This window comes from Suricata suricatta, chromosome 16 (genome assembly GCF_006229205.1).
Source record: "Suricata suricatta isolate VVHF042 chromosome 16, meerkat_22Aug2017_6uvM2_HiC, whole genome shotgun sequence".
NCBI lineage: Eukaryota > Metazoa > Chordata > Mammalia > Carnivora > Herpestidae > Suricata > Suricata suricatta.
In genome coordinates, this window is record NC_043715.1 from 26,511,413 (window position 1) to 26,525,059 (window position 13,647).

General features: G+C 57.1%; 1 protein-coding gene across 1 annotated transcript in view; it reads right to left on the reverse strand.

The window, feature by feature from the left end:
- Positions 1-13,647, reverse strand: part of SLC12A3 (solute carrier family 12 member 3) — a 30,863-nt gene extending 17,216 nt beyond the window's left edge. Inside the window, exons 1-13 of the mRNA XM_029925147.1 lie at positions 13,356-13,647; positions 12,775-12,921; positions 11,203-11,278; positions 10,401-10,496; positions 9,953-10,092; positions 9,501-9,611; positions 8,444-8,555; positions 8,094-8,224; positions 4,294-4,378; positions 3,200-3,354; positions 2,888-2,995; positions 2,057-2,180; positions 43-144 (exon numbers count right to left, since the gene is read on the reverse strand). Of these exons, the coding sequence (XP_029781007.1) occupies positions 43-144; positions 2,057-2,180; positions 2,888-2,995; positions 3,200-3,354; positions 4,294-4,378; positions 8,094-8,224; positions 8,444-8,555; positions 9,501-9,611; positions 9,953-10,092; positions 10,401-10,496; positions 11,203-11,278; positions 12,775-12,921; positions 13,356-13,637 (1,669 nt within the window). The 5' untranslated portion in view covers positions 13,638-13,647. The remainder of the gene's footprint in view (positions 1-42; positions 145-2,056; positions 2,181-2,887; positions 2,996-3,199; positions 3,355-4,293; positions 4,379-8,093; positions 8,225-8,443; positions 8,556-9,500; positions 9,612-9,952; positions 10,093-10,400; positions 10,497-11,202; positions 11,279-12,774; positions 12,922-13,355) is intronic.

A 13,647-nucleotide genomic window follows, 5' to 3' on the forward strand; every position in this document is an offset into this window, starting at 1 on the left:
TGCCCCAGCCCCAGGGGCCTCCTCCCACAGGAGACTGCTTACCGGGCGAGTTGGTGATGGAGGCGTGGAAACAGCTGAAGTTGATGAGGGCGTAGGAGCACAGGAAGAAGTTGGAGATGATGGGGGCAATGGTGTTGAGCTCGGCTTCAAGGACCCGAGGGAGAGAGAGGACAGTCTGTTGGGCAACCAGCCAGGGAGCCACCTGGCGCCCTACTCGCAGCTGGGAGAGTCCAGACAGGCCACGGAGGCCCAGTGAGTCTCTGCCTTCTCGTCTGTGAAATGGGTCCATCGTTTTGTGACCCTCAAGGGGCCGGTGTTTTGTTAACTGTAAAATGCAGTCTCTTTAGAGAATGGAGAGCAGTGGGAAACGCTATGGGATAACCAAGGACAGTGGCTGTCACCCTTTTTCTTGTGACACAAATTACAGTAAGAAATATACTTTACAGTGTGACCCAAGACACATGACATATACCGTCTTCTATCTCAAACCCTGAGACCACAGGACACACGCAGTGCCATCCACAGTGGAGACGCACTCAAGAACCGGCTCTTTCCCTTCCCTGCCTCACTCCTCAGCTGCTGCCCCGGGAACCTCAAACTTGTGCCTGCATATCCTTGTCTCAGGGCCTGCTTCTGGGGGTTCCCAACACAAGGCAAGCACCTCTTACGTATCAGAGCCTGTGTGCACGATTCCACTGAGTCGCCACAAGAGCCCTGCCCCAGAGCATCTGAAATGATGGTTCTCCGTCTGAAGTTCGGTCAGAGCCGCCCAGAGAAAAGGACCTCACATCTGAGTCGGGGGTGGGCTGGAGGGTGAGCAGGAAGCAGAGATGTGTCTGGGGGATCCCAGGCCTGCCTAGTCATTTCCATTCCCTGGGGGCAGCCGGCTGCCTCTTATCTGGTTCAGGATCCAAAGTAGCCAGTGGCTGGAAAGGCTCCCTTGAGTGGAGGTGAGTAGATTGGCAGGGTGTCCCAGGGACTGCTGATGCGAGGATGGGGAGAAGGACCACGGACACCGGCAGAGACCCTGCCCTGCTCCTGCATAGAGAGCAGGGCCCGAGGGTCATCGTGCCGCAGCGTGGCCACTGCCCTTGCCTGGTGCAACCGCCCTTCTAGCAAGTTCTGCCTTGTTGGGTAAGTGAATCAGGAAGTACTGGGGTGTGTGTGCATATGAATGCATGTGTGTGCATGTGTGCGTGCGTGTATATGTGTACACAAGTTTCTTCCTGCCCATCTGTGACACACCTGCTCTGCACTGTGGCTCCCATTCTGCAAATGAGGAGACCAAGGCTCAAGAAGGTAAAAAATGATTTGTCCAAAGAAATATGGCTGGCTTACGGCAAGGCAGGATAGAGAGATGATCTGGGGCTCCTGAGTGGCTCAGTACGTTAAGTGTCCAACTTCAGCCCAGGGGGCAATCTCACGGTCTGTGAGTTTGAGCCCTGCATCAGGCTCTCTGCTGACAGCTCAGAGCCCGCTTTGGATCCTCTGTCTCCCCCTCTCTGCCTCTCTCCACTGGTTCTCTTTCTCTCAAAAATAAATAAACTTAAAAAAAAATCTTAAAAAAAAAAGAAAGTCAATCTAACTGATTAACTGGGATCTTTCTCTCGGGCACCTCTGTCTTGAAGGCCAAGAGAGCTGACAGCTCAGGGGCGGAGAAATGAGTTTATCCACCTACAGAGACGTCCATCCAGCTGTTTGAACCAGCTCCCGGGAGCTGTCCTGGGCTCCAAAGTCATCCTGGGGGCCAATTCAGACCTGGAGTCCGGGGGTGGGGGCAAGGTGCCAAGACGCGGGAATACAGAAGCAGCAACAGCAGTTGGGCCCCTTCTAACACAATAGAAGGAGCCACCTGCCTAGTGTGGTGTGGGAGCCACCCGGTCTGGAGGGGGGGAGGGGCGGGCACCACATGACCCTCCCAAGTCTTCTCCCAGAGAGGGTTATTCAGGGATGCCTACTCCCTGCCAGGCCCAGCTGGGCACTGGGCGCCACGGTGAGCAGCACGGAGGGAGCTCTGCCAGCACCCACGAGCCTCTGCGCCCTGGCAGCCTCTCACCGATGATGATGAAGGCCACAGCGATGGCGTAGGCCAGCAGGTAGCTGCGCACAGGCTCCTTGTTCTTGCCGTAGCCCTTGCCAAAGAAGCCTATCAGCGGATACAGCTGGTCCTCGCACAGGCACTGTGGGCACAGGGAGACGCGCTCACCCCAGGCGGGTCCCCCCCCCCCCCCTTGCAGCCCCTGCCCCCCCCCCCCCCCCAGGCTCTGCTTCCTCCCTCCACCTCAGCAAGGCACTTGCCCCAATCTGGGTCCTGGCTTCTCTCTCTCTCTCTCTCTCTTTTTTTTAAATGTTTATTTATTTTTGAGAGACAAAGCATGAGTGGGGGAGAGGCAGAGAGAGGAGACACAGAATCCGAAGCAGACTCCAGGCTCTGGGCTGTCAGCACAGAGCCCCACTCGGGGATCTAACCCATGAACCAACTGTGAGAGCATGATCTGAGCTGAAGTCAGACTTTTAACTGACTGAACCACCCAGGCGCCCCCTGGCTTCTGTCTCTAAAAATGGAGTTATCTCCCTGCCCATCCCTACCTCACTGGGAGATAGCAAGAGGACAAAAGGAGAAGGGGTCCGCCGCGTGGGGGTGAAACTGGGTCAGAGGAATTGCAGATGGGGCACTGGGCAGCACAAGGGAGACTCTGGGGTGGGAAATGCAGGCGCTCTTGGAAGCACAGCACGGGAACGGGGCAGCTTCCTGTGAGTTTGCTCACTAGCCCCTTTTTTCCTTCAGCCTAGACCCTGTCCCATGATACCTCTAGACCTTTGTAGGAGTCACCTGAGGTCCCTTGCCCCCAGGCCTTCCAACACTGCCCGCGTTCCGCAGCCTCACCTGGAAGACCTTGGCGGCAGAGACGAGGCAGGCCAGGGCAGAGGAGAGGGTGGCCCCAAAGATGCCGGCCGTGATCAGGGGCGCAAAGCCAGACACCATGCTCATGGTCTGCAGGGACATGGTGTTCAGGCCTCTCAGGGTGGAGCCCCTCATGCCCGGAGCCCTCACTGCAGGCAGGGGCACGTCCTGAGGCCTCCGAGTCCACACCCCTTACCCGGAGATCCCAGCGCCCACCGAATCAGGGACTGGGCCCAGGGTCCCCACCCGAGCCTGAGCCTCTTTCCCCTGAGCCTGGGACCCAGCCATGTGTACCTGGTAGTAGTTGATGAGGCCGTAGTGGCAGCTGCGCTGGCGGGAACACTCGGTGAAGTTCCAGCCGTAGCCACAGGCCAGGCCCTCGCAGGCGCCTGAGCCAGGGGTCACCGTGTCATTCAGGACCCCAGAGGCATCGCGAACCACGCAGGAGCCTGAAGAGGGAGCAGGGTTGGGGAGGCCTCCCTCCCTCCCTTCCCTCCTTCCTCCCCTCCTCCCACCCACCACGCTGCCTGAGGGGCCAGCTCTCCCTTTAGCGTTTACCACGAATAACTGATGATGATAATAATGATAATAATGGCAGTGAAAGTCGCTAACATGCAGGAGCCCTTACTCCGTGCCAGGCACTGTGCTCAGTACTTTACACAACGCTGGGAAGCAAGTATTACTATTGCTTTTGTTGTCGGTGCCATTCTACAGAGGCACAGTAACCTAAAGTGACCCTTTAAGATCACCGTGTCCTTCTTAAAGCAGAGACCTGACTGGCTGTGACCTGGACCATGTCCCTTGGCCATCTGTGAGCAGCTTACTGCCCAAAGTGGTTACTGGGAGCAAGATTGCCTGTGAGGATCTCAGTGACAGGCAAGTGTCAACAGCCCAGACCTGGGTTCAAAGCCTGGCTCTGCCACTCAGGGGCTGTGTGACCCTGGGCAGGTCACTTAACCTCTCTGAGCTCTGGTTTTCTCCTCCGGAAAATGGCGGAAGTGGCAGTGCCTGGATTAAATGTGATGAGGCATGTAAAGGGCTGGGCATACGGTTCAGTCGGTGGCTGGTATGTCTTCACCACCACCATCATCGTTATTGTTATTATCAGCCCTTGGGTCAGAGTATAATTTGTCCTCTAGAATTTTCTCACCCCCTTGAATCTGTAACATCAGGTTTGAAGGGACCAGAGGAGCCTCATCTGACGGCCCCCATCCCCACCACAAACTACCCCCCCCCATGAAGATATTTGGGTCACCAGTTGTTCCCAAAAAGAAGGGTTGAGGACCCACGTCCTGAGGTTTCCATGTCCTCCTGGCCCAACTCTCCCTGGTCGAGATCTGAGCCACTGGCCCCGTGTGACCCTTCTAGACATCTGGGCGGCTACTCACCAATGGTGGCTGAGATGGCCAGGTAGGAGACAGTGGTCCAGAAAATGGCCATGAGCGTCCCCTTGGGGATGGCTATGGCAGGGTCCTGGGGGAGGGGGAGGAAGAGAGAGGAGGCATCAGGCAGCCTGTGCGCCTCCTTCCAGGCCCTACTCTTGCCTGAGGCCGGGGGGCCGCCTAGCCCCCGTTAGGCACCCCGTTGATTTGTGTGGTCCCACAGTAGTTCATAGATGAGCCCCAAACTCTCCTCTCACGAAAAACTCTGCTGGCATTTTCCTAGCAGAAATAACAAATCTTCACACGTACACATTGTGCATTCCACTCCCCTAGACACTTCCTCAAACATAACTTCCCGGACAGTGGTCAGGGTGTCCCCACCCAGCTGGTGGGGAAACTGAGGCCAGGAAGCTGAGTGGAGCTGGGGGCGGCTTGGCCCTGACCACACCAAGTCCACAGCCTCCGGCACGGGGGGGCTAGTACTGAGTGAACTAACACAGGCCGGGATTCGTACAGCAGGGTCCCCCCTCCAGGCGTGGACCCCAGCCCCAGGGGCGGGCTGCGTGGGCCCTGGGAAGCACATTCGTGCACCTCCCCAGCATTCTCGGGGCCATCCTGCACAGCTGGCCGGTAGAAAGACTAATTACAGAGCTTGGAGGGATGGTGACATGGTTTGGCGTCACGGGCAGGTCTGAACAAAGCTGGCAATGACCAGTTCTCTGCCTCAAACACTTGTGAGCTTGAGCTGGAATCAATGGTCACTCAGTGATGACCAAGCCCTGGACCTTGCCCTTGAGGACCCAGCACCCAAAGGAAGGAGGTCCTGCCAACACAGGGTGGACAGCACCTGCCTAGGGCGGACAGAAGTGTGCTGGAGAGCAGAGGGAAGGAGGGAGGGCAGCACACTGCAGCAACCACGGAGGGCTTCCCGGCAGAAGGGACGGCTGAGGTGGCTCTGAAGGCCCTGGGGTGGGAGGAAGGCTGAGGCAGGTGGGAGCAGAGGTGCTGAGCTGGGGGGAGGCTGTGGGACCCGGAGCTTCCAGATCCACCGAGGTCTCCGCCTTGGGGGCCCCGTAGGTCTGCCCTGGGTCCCAGGGTGGCCTGAACCAGGTCAACACACAGAGTCCCTGGTCCCAAGGCCAACAGATGGGCTCAACCATCCCCCCTCCCCGATTGTATCTCCAAAAACTCATGTTTGCTCAGAACCTCAGAATATTGCCTTATTTGGAAATAAGGTCTTCACAAATGTCGTTAGTTAAGATGAGGTCATGCCCAGCTGGGTGGGCCTTAAATCCAATGGCTAGTGTCCCTGTAAGAAGTGGCTGGGACACGCAGAGGGAAGAAGGCTGTGTAAAGACAGTCGCAGAGACCAGAGAGGGGCAGCTCTGTGCCAAGGATTGTCGGAGCCCCCAGAAGGTGGGAGAAGAAAGGAAGGATTCTCCCCTGGAGCCTTCTGGGGGAGCATGGCCCTTAACCCCTTTGTTTTGGACTTTTGGCTTCCAGAACTGTGCAAGAATAAATGTCTGGGTTTTTGTTTGTTTCTGAGAGACAGACAGACAGAGCATGAGCTGGGGAGGGACAGAGAGACAGGGAGACACATATCTGAAACACTCCAGGCTCCAAGCTGTCAGCACAGAGCTCTAGGTGGGGCTGGAACCCATGAACTGTGAGATCATGACCTGAGCTGAAATCAGACACTTAACCAACTGAGCCGCCCAGGTGGCCCTGATGTCACCCTTTTAAATGTCACCTTCTCTGAGGTCTCTGGCCACCAGCTCCTTCATCCTGGCCCCAGGGATTCCTGTCCTTGTTCTGCTTTGTTTTTCTCCCCAGCACCACCCAGAAGCCACTCAAAATCCACATCCAATTGAATTTTTGGTCCATTGTCTCTCTCATGAGAGTGTCCGCTCTGAGGACAGGACTTTGTGTCTGTTTTGTTTACTAATATATCCACAAGGCGCTGGCACAAGGCAGGTGCTCAAAACAGCACTAAACTTAGGATGATGGTGAAGCCTCTTTGTTCTAGAAACTTGCATTCCAGCCCCTCTGCCACCTGTGTGTGGCCCTGGGGTTGCCAAGCACAGAGAGGGCTTGGTCTGCCCCCCCGTAACATGGGCATGATGAGGTCATGGGCCCCCTAAGGATATTGGACCCTGCGGCCACATGGTAAAAATGACCACAATCTTGACAACTAGCCGTTAGCACTTCCTCCACGCTGGGCACTGTTCTAAGCACGTCGCACGAATTAGCACACCGAATCCTTATTCCCTGCTCTGCGAGGTGGGGGGCGGGGGGCTGAAGCCCAGGGAGGCTTTGAGGGACTTACATAAAGTCTCTGTGAAGGGGAGCTTCTCTCCTGTAGAGGACGCTGTATCACAAAATGGGTAGAGAGGGCTGGATGCAGGAGGGAAGGGCGGTTTTAGGACTTGTGGGAATTTAGGACACCCAGAGAAGGAAGAGGAGCCAGCCGGGCAAGAGCAAACACGGCCATTCTGGGATTCCCAGGCCGAGCTGTGCACCCCCCAGGTGGGCCCAGTTAGAGCCAGGCCAGGTAGAGATGGTCTCCAGGGTGCAATTCTTAAGTCATTTAAGAAAATGCATCAAGGGGTGCCTTGGTGGCTCAGTCCGACTCTTGGTTTTGGCTCTGGTCATGATGTCACAGTTTGTGAGTTCGAGCCCTGTGTTGGGCTCTGTGCAGACGGTATGGAGCCTACTTGGGATTCTCTCTCTTTTGCCCCCCTCTCCAAACCAAATAAATAAACATCACAAGAATGCATCAAGGAGCACCTGTCAAGTGGGACCGGAGGCTGGGGGAACGGGCCACAAGCACAGATCCAGGCTCTGACCAATCACCCCACACGCTCACCACCCATCTCCTTGACACTGCCCTGGCCAAGACACCACCGGCTGCCTCGCCTTTCAAAGCCCAGCCCCATCCCTACCTCCACCCAGAGGTTTTTGCCAGAGCCCCTGCCAACATCCGTCTGCCCTTCTCTCCCACTTTCTAGCACTTTGTACCTCGCCCTAAGCCTCCCATTCAGTATGATTCACCTCTATCCACTCAACAAACAAGTACTGAGCACCTGGCATGTGTCCGACTCTTAGCTGGGAACGGGGACACAGAGGCAGGCCTCAGCTCTCCAGATCAAGAAAACTGGAAGGGGGAAGAGACATGTAAATGGCCTGACATCCTGATGCTTATGAAGGGCCGGGGGAGAGTTAAAGATGGAGGCCATTATTTGAAAGAGAAACAGAACTTCTCAGGAGAAAGAAATAAGCGTAGGGCATTCCAGGGAGGGAGCACGGCAGAGGCAAAGACCTGGAGGAGGGACAGGCAACAGAAGGAAAGCAGCAGGTCCTCAGGGCCGGGGCCAGGGTCACAGCAATGGCATTGGTGGGTTGGAGCCTCGAACTCTGAGCCGGGGAAACTGCCCACATGGAGACAGCGAGACTGGGAAGATGTCGGCCCGCAAAGATGCAAGAACCAGCTGCAGCTCTGGAAGGTCAGGCTCGCTCAGTCTTCCCCTTGGGCTGAGAGTCCTGGGAAGTAGGGCGGAGACTAGCCTGGGAAATAAGGAGGGCACTTCCTCCTCCAGGCCCTGGAGCATTGCTGGTGCCCACCAACAAACCTCAGAACTGAGAGGCATGAGCGGAGTTGGTTTGGATTGACTGGCTCTGAGGTGGGTTGGACTGGGCTGAATTTTAGAAGCTCTGGCCCCACGGTCTCAGTGCCAAGCTCAGTGCCCGTGGGAGAGCCTGGTGGGACACGGCCAGAAAGCAAGAGTAGGGGGGGATGTCGTGCTCACCTTGAGGTCCCCGGAGATGTTGGCCCCTGCCAGGATGCCTGTGGCCGAGGGGAAGAAGATGGAGAACATCCCGAAGAAACTACCATCCGTACCCCGCCAGTCAGGCACCAAATTCTGGACAAAAATGTCCGCTGGAAGACCAAAGCTTGAATGAGGGCCTCCTGGAAGGCTGGGCCCAGCCAGGCGGGAAGGGGCCTTTTCTCTGGCAGCTCCAGGACCTGGGAGCTGAGAGGAGGGGGCGGGGGGGTGGGGTATGCCTCATCTTCCCGATGCTCCCAGAATGGGCCCAATTGTTGGGCAGGCTGTACCTGGCCCCAGAGCCATGGGCAGGGGCCCCAACTTGCACATACCCCGGTAGCTGAAGAAGCCTTTGGAGGCCTTGTCCTCCGATGGCGGAATCAGTGTCCCCACTAAGTAGTTGGCAAAGGAGATCATGATGATGAGGAAGAAAAGCACCTGGGCCTGGGGGGTAAAGGACCCTGGAGGTCAGATGGCCTAACCCTACCTGCTCAGGGAGCCCCCACAGGACAGAGCCTGTCCAGGATCCCTTCCTCATTCATTCATTCATCACCCATGCATTATGCTGCAGGCCCCATGCTAGGAGTTGGCAATGTAGCAAGGTTCTTGTCTTGTCTTGTTGGTAAATCAGGAACACAGCTCTAGTAAGAACGAGGGTGTGATGGGGACTGTGGGAGGGGGGGCGGCTTTAGCAGAGTAGCTTGCAAAGGTATCTTCAAGGGTCCTAAAGGAAGAGGGTGAGTGAGCAGCAAAATGATTGGGGGCATAAGCCTGGGACACTCTAAGACAACCAGGAGGCTGGCAGAGGAAGCCAGAGTGGGGGCAGAGGGGAGAGGCGGCGGGCGGCAGATCCAGCAAGTCTGCCCGCTGATGCCGGGTATTTCTTCTGCCCTCATCCCACGGTGCTAAGCCTCGGAATTTTGGCTGGATACAGGCCCACATCTCCCTGCCCTGCTGGCAGCTTATGTGTGGCCGTGAGATCAAGTTCTAGTGATGGCTTGGAAGCAAGGGTTATGAGCAACTTCCAGGCGGAGCCAGAAAAGGAAAGGATAGGGAACTTCCCTCCTTTTCACCCGCTCTCCTTCCTGCTGACCGGACTGTGGACATAGTGGCGGCGCAGTGGAGCAGGTGCATGGAGGCCACGCCCAGGCACGGAGCAGCCACAGCATAGAAATGGGCTGGGTACCTGAGCCTCCCGGAGCCACACACACACCTGGACTTTTACAGGAGAGAGAAACGCCCGAGTCCTGCTCCAGGCCCCACCCTGCAGAGTCCCTTTGTCACAACAGCAGAGCTGAAAGGCCTGGTGAGAGGAGGCAGGGCCAGGCCCAGGACCTGGGCTGCGACTCCCTCTTGTTCACCTGACCACTCCCAGCATCCCCTCCTCACCTTGGACTCCCACTCCATGCCAGCCAGGGAGATGGCCAGGAGCACGGTGACGGTGACCACGCCGATGATGCGGATGTCATTGGTGGGGTCCACGATGGGTGTGCCGTACTCCTAGGGTGGGGACAGGCCGGGCTTCAGGCTGCCCTCTGCACACCCCAGCCATGCAGACCCCTCTGCCTCAATTCACCTCTGTCATGGTGCCCCCGCCCACAGAACGTCCACAGCCGTGCTGTGTCGGCCTGGACGGCTTGGCCTTTAAGGCAACACACCCCTGAGGGGACTTCTGGGAACGGCCTCTATGTGATGGGATCACCACAGTCACCCGCAGCAAGCAGACTGTGGCCCAGCGGGCAAAGTTGGGCAGAGGGGCAGAAAGGCCTGGCCCAGGTGGGGTGGGAAAGAGTGAGGTGGGCTTCCCCGGGCTCCCTCTGCCAGGGGTCCAGCCCCGTTACCTGGAGCAGGTCCCGCACAGTCTCTGCGAAGCCCACGGTGTGCATGGCCACACCTACCGCGTTGGCAAAAGCGAAAATGAGGCCGATGGAGCCCCCTAGCTCTGGGCCGAGACTCCGGGAGATGAGGAAGTAGGTGCCACCTATCAAGGACAGAGCCAGAATCCGAATCCGTGAAACCAAAGGATCCGCTGGCTGGGGTGGGCTTGGGGCAGGCAGAAGCTGAGGCTGGGAAAGGGCAACCGCAGGACCCACGGGGCCCACAGCACAAGAGATAACTGAGGCCATCCGTGGGTGCCCAAAGCTTTCACCTGGAACCAAAGGGAGCAGCCTGGGGCATCCCCGTTTGGGTGGGGGTGGGGTGGGTGGGAGTGGCTTGGAGACCCTTTCCCAGGGTGGAGATGGGGAGCAACCAGAAAGAGGAGGGGGTTCGGGGTGGGGTGGGACCCACCTGACTTGACCTTGCCATTGGTGGAGATGGCCGAGATGGAGAGGCCCGTGATGGAAGTCACGGTGACGGAGAGCAGGATGATTATCCAGGTCAGGACTAGGGGAGGGGGGTGGGGGGGAGGAGTGAGGGTGTAGTCACCGGAAAACTCAGATGGCGCATTTCCCAGGTGAGGAGCCATGTCACCTAAGTCACCTCCCTTCTCAGAACCTTGGTTTTCTCATCTGAAAAATGGGTGTCTGTCTACCTCCGGGTATATTCTAAACAGCCAGGGAGCTGATGAACCAGTACATAAAGGATCATTAGGGATGGAAGGGAAGGTACCCTCCTTTAGTAATAAAAAGTAATGTAATAGTTACCCACATGATGAGCACCTTTGGGGACCCATCCTATGGTGTTTTACCTGCACCATAGAAACCCTATGAGAGATCTGTGGAGCAGAGACAGTTATCACTCCCATTTTACTGATGAGGAAACCAAGGCTCAGAGAGGTTAAGAAACTTGTCTAAGGTCACACAGCCTCAGAGCCAGCATCTTAACCTTGGTGTCTGTCCAGAGCAGAAGTTCCTAAGCTGGATGCTGGGCAGGAGAGATTGGCTCTGAGAGGTTCGCTGACCTACTGAGGGCAAACAGCCAGGGAGAGTCCTCAGGCCTGTCAACTCCATGGGCAGACTCCTCTGCCACACCTCCCTGTCCTCTGTCATTGCAGGGGCCTGTGGTCTCTGCAGCCCAAGTTCAGGATTGTGCCTGGGAAGGATCAGGTCTCAGGCACGCCCTTCCCCTTCCCCCAGGAGGTGGCACTCACCGATGCCCGCCTGGGCTGTGATCCAGGGGAGCCTCAGGTAGAGGATCACGCCCCAGATATTGAGCATACAGCGAATCTGGGAAGAGAGAAGGGTCGGAGGTCACCTGGGTGGGCCAGATACCCCAAAGCCAACACACAAGTCCCTGTCCCCAGGCATGGCCTAGGGGACACCTGGGCCCTTTCTTGGCTCTACTCACTGCAATGAATTCCTACTTCAATGCCACTCTAATTCAGTGTGGTAGGGAGGGGGGTACCCAGAGACTCCTGTCTCCCACTGGGGTCTGAGGATGGGCTGCCAGCATTATCACCCCTCCCCCGGCTCCCAGCCCAGGATCCTGCATCTGGCAGCCCCAGGCAGGGCCCCAGTGGTGCTGCTGGCCCAGGGCCTGGCATCTAGGGGCAGCTCAGCAAAAGCCAGCTGAGCCAATGCCTCACATGCAAGCAGAAACAGCACCCAAGTTGCTGTGACTTCAGCTTCCAAATTTAAAGCAAAGCCAGAGGGGCGCCTGGGTGGCTCAGTCAGCTGAGCATCGGCTTTGGCTCAGGTCATGATCTCACGGTTCGTGGGTTTGAGCCCCTCATCGGGCTCTGTGCTGACAGCTAGCTCAGAGCCTGGAGCCTGTCTTCAGACTCTGTGTCTCCCTCTCTCTCTGACCCTCCTCTGCTCACTCTGTCTCTCTCTGTCTCTAAAAATAAATAAAAACATTAAAAAAAATAATAATAAAGCAAAGCCAGAGGCCAGAGCGGAGACTGAAGTTCCAGGGAGGTGGGGGTACTGCTGTGGTCTGTGGCCCCAGCCAAGTCTTGGGGAGGGGCAGGCCCATGTGGCATTTACAAGGCAGGGAGACCTCTAAGACCCTGTATAGGCGCCGAGATAGTGAACGGGGCCATGCCAGGCTCTGGCCGCCACAGCTCAGGAGGAAGATCCAGACTCCATATGTGAGCTGCTGGGTTGGAGGGGAGCTCACAGTTCAGATGGAGAAAGGCACAGCCAGTAGGCAGCTGGTCAGAGTAAGGTCAGCACCCGGGCCTCCTGCCTTCCAGAGCAGGACCAAAGCCTTCTTCTAAATCTCATGCGATCCCCTCTGTAAGGTCCTATAATGCCTTGCTTCTTTGCTGTTTGAGGACTTACTGGTGCTCTAGGCCATGGGAAACCTTCCCCTTCTCATCACTGAGAACGAGACAAACACGTCTGTGCATTCTGTGTTTAGTGCTGCCCCCTGGTGGCTGTGGGGGAAAACAGTTTCTTCTGATAATTCCAGGGTAAACATTGACCCAAGCAATTCCCATCTATTAACTCATTTAATGCACATCATTTACAGATGAAGAAACTGAGGCACAGACAGGTTAGATAACTTGTCCCAGGCTTTAGGATAAGTGAGTATCCAGAGATCTTTCCCAGGGCAAGGTATCACCCTGCGCGTTGAGAAGCACAAAACCAGGGGAAATCTCTGAGGCCCAGGCTGGACGTTGGGTCTACTGTGGCCGTTAAGATCCGAGAGTCAGAGCTGAGCCTGGATGGAACTGTGTCCCCACTCCCATTCCTGGGCACCCCCTCCGCACCCTACTCACCATCACCCCCTTGACCCAGCCAAAGCGCACGGGCTCCTCAGGGTTCTTCTCGCTGCTGGGGCCCGCCTCGTCCTCCACCAGCTCGTCGGTCATTTCATGGCTGGGCCGGCTATCAAAGGCCAAGGCGTGCAGATGGCTGCCTTCCTGCTGGAAGCCCAGAGGCCACAGGTCAGGCAGGCGGGGGCCCATCACAATCCAGCCCCCATCTTGTGCCCTCCGCGGTCCAGCCCCACAGGCAGCAAGGCCAGCAAGCCTCCTCTCCGCTACAGACCTTCCTCATTCCCATCTCCCTCTCTCTTTCCAGGGCGTGCAGCCTCTTTCAGGTTTGTGCACGTCCACTGACGGGGAGCTCATTACCTCTCTAGGGGGCCACGATTGCTTGATTGGGTTATCAGTGACTGGGCATTAAACATCACAACATATGCCTGGAGCTCTATGGCTTCCATGCCCACATTTCATTTCATTCTTAACCCATAAGGAAGACACTTGGCACAGAGGACAGAGCCAAGGCTCAGAGAAGTTAAGCACCTGGGTCAGTGTCACACAGCAGGAAAGTGGCCAGCCCTTGAGATGGTGCTTACCTTGAGGAGGGAGTGCAGATCGGCCAGCGTGGGCCGGACCTTTCGGGGCTCTCCGGGCAGGGCGCTGTTGGCATAGTGCTCATAGGCGGGCACCACATCGATAGTGTTGTAGCCAAAGGTGCGCATGTAGAGGGTGCTGCCGTGGGTCAGGTGGCTGGGGTGGTTGCTGTCATAGGCTGCCGGCGGTGGGGGCTCATCGCCCCCCAGCAGTGTGCTGATGGTGAAGCGTCCGCCACACAGAGTGGGGTCTCCCGGGAGCTCTGAGCCCGGCAGCTCTGCCATTGTGGCTCTG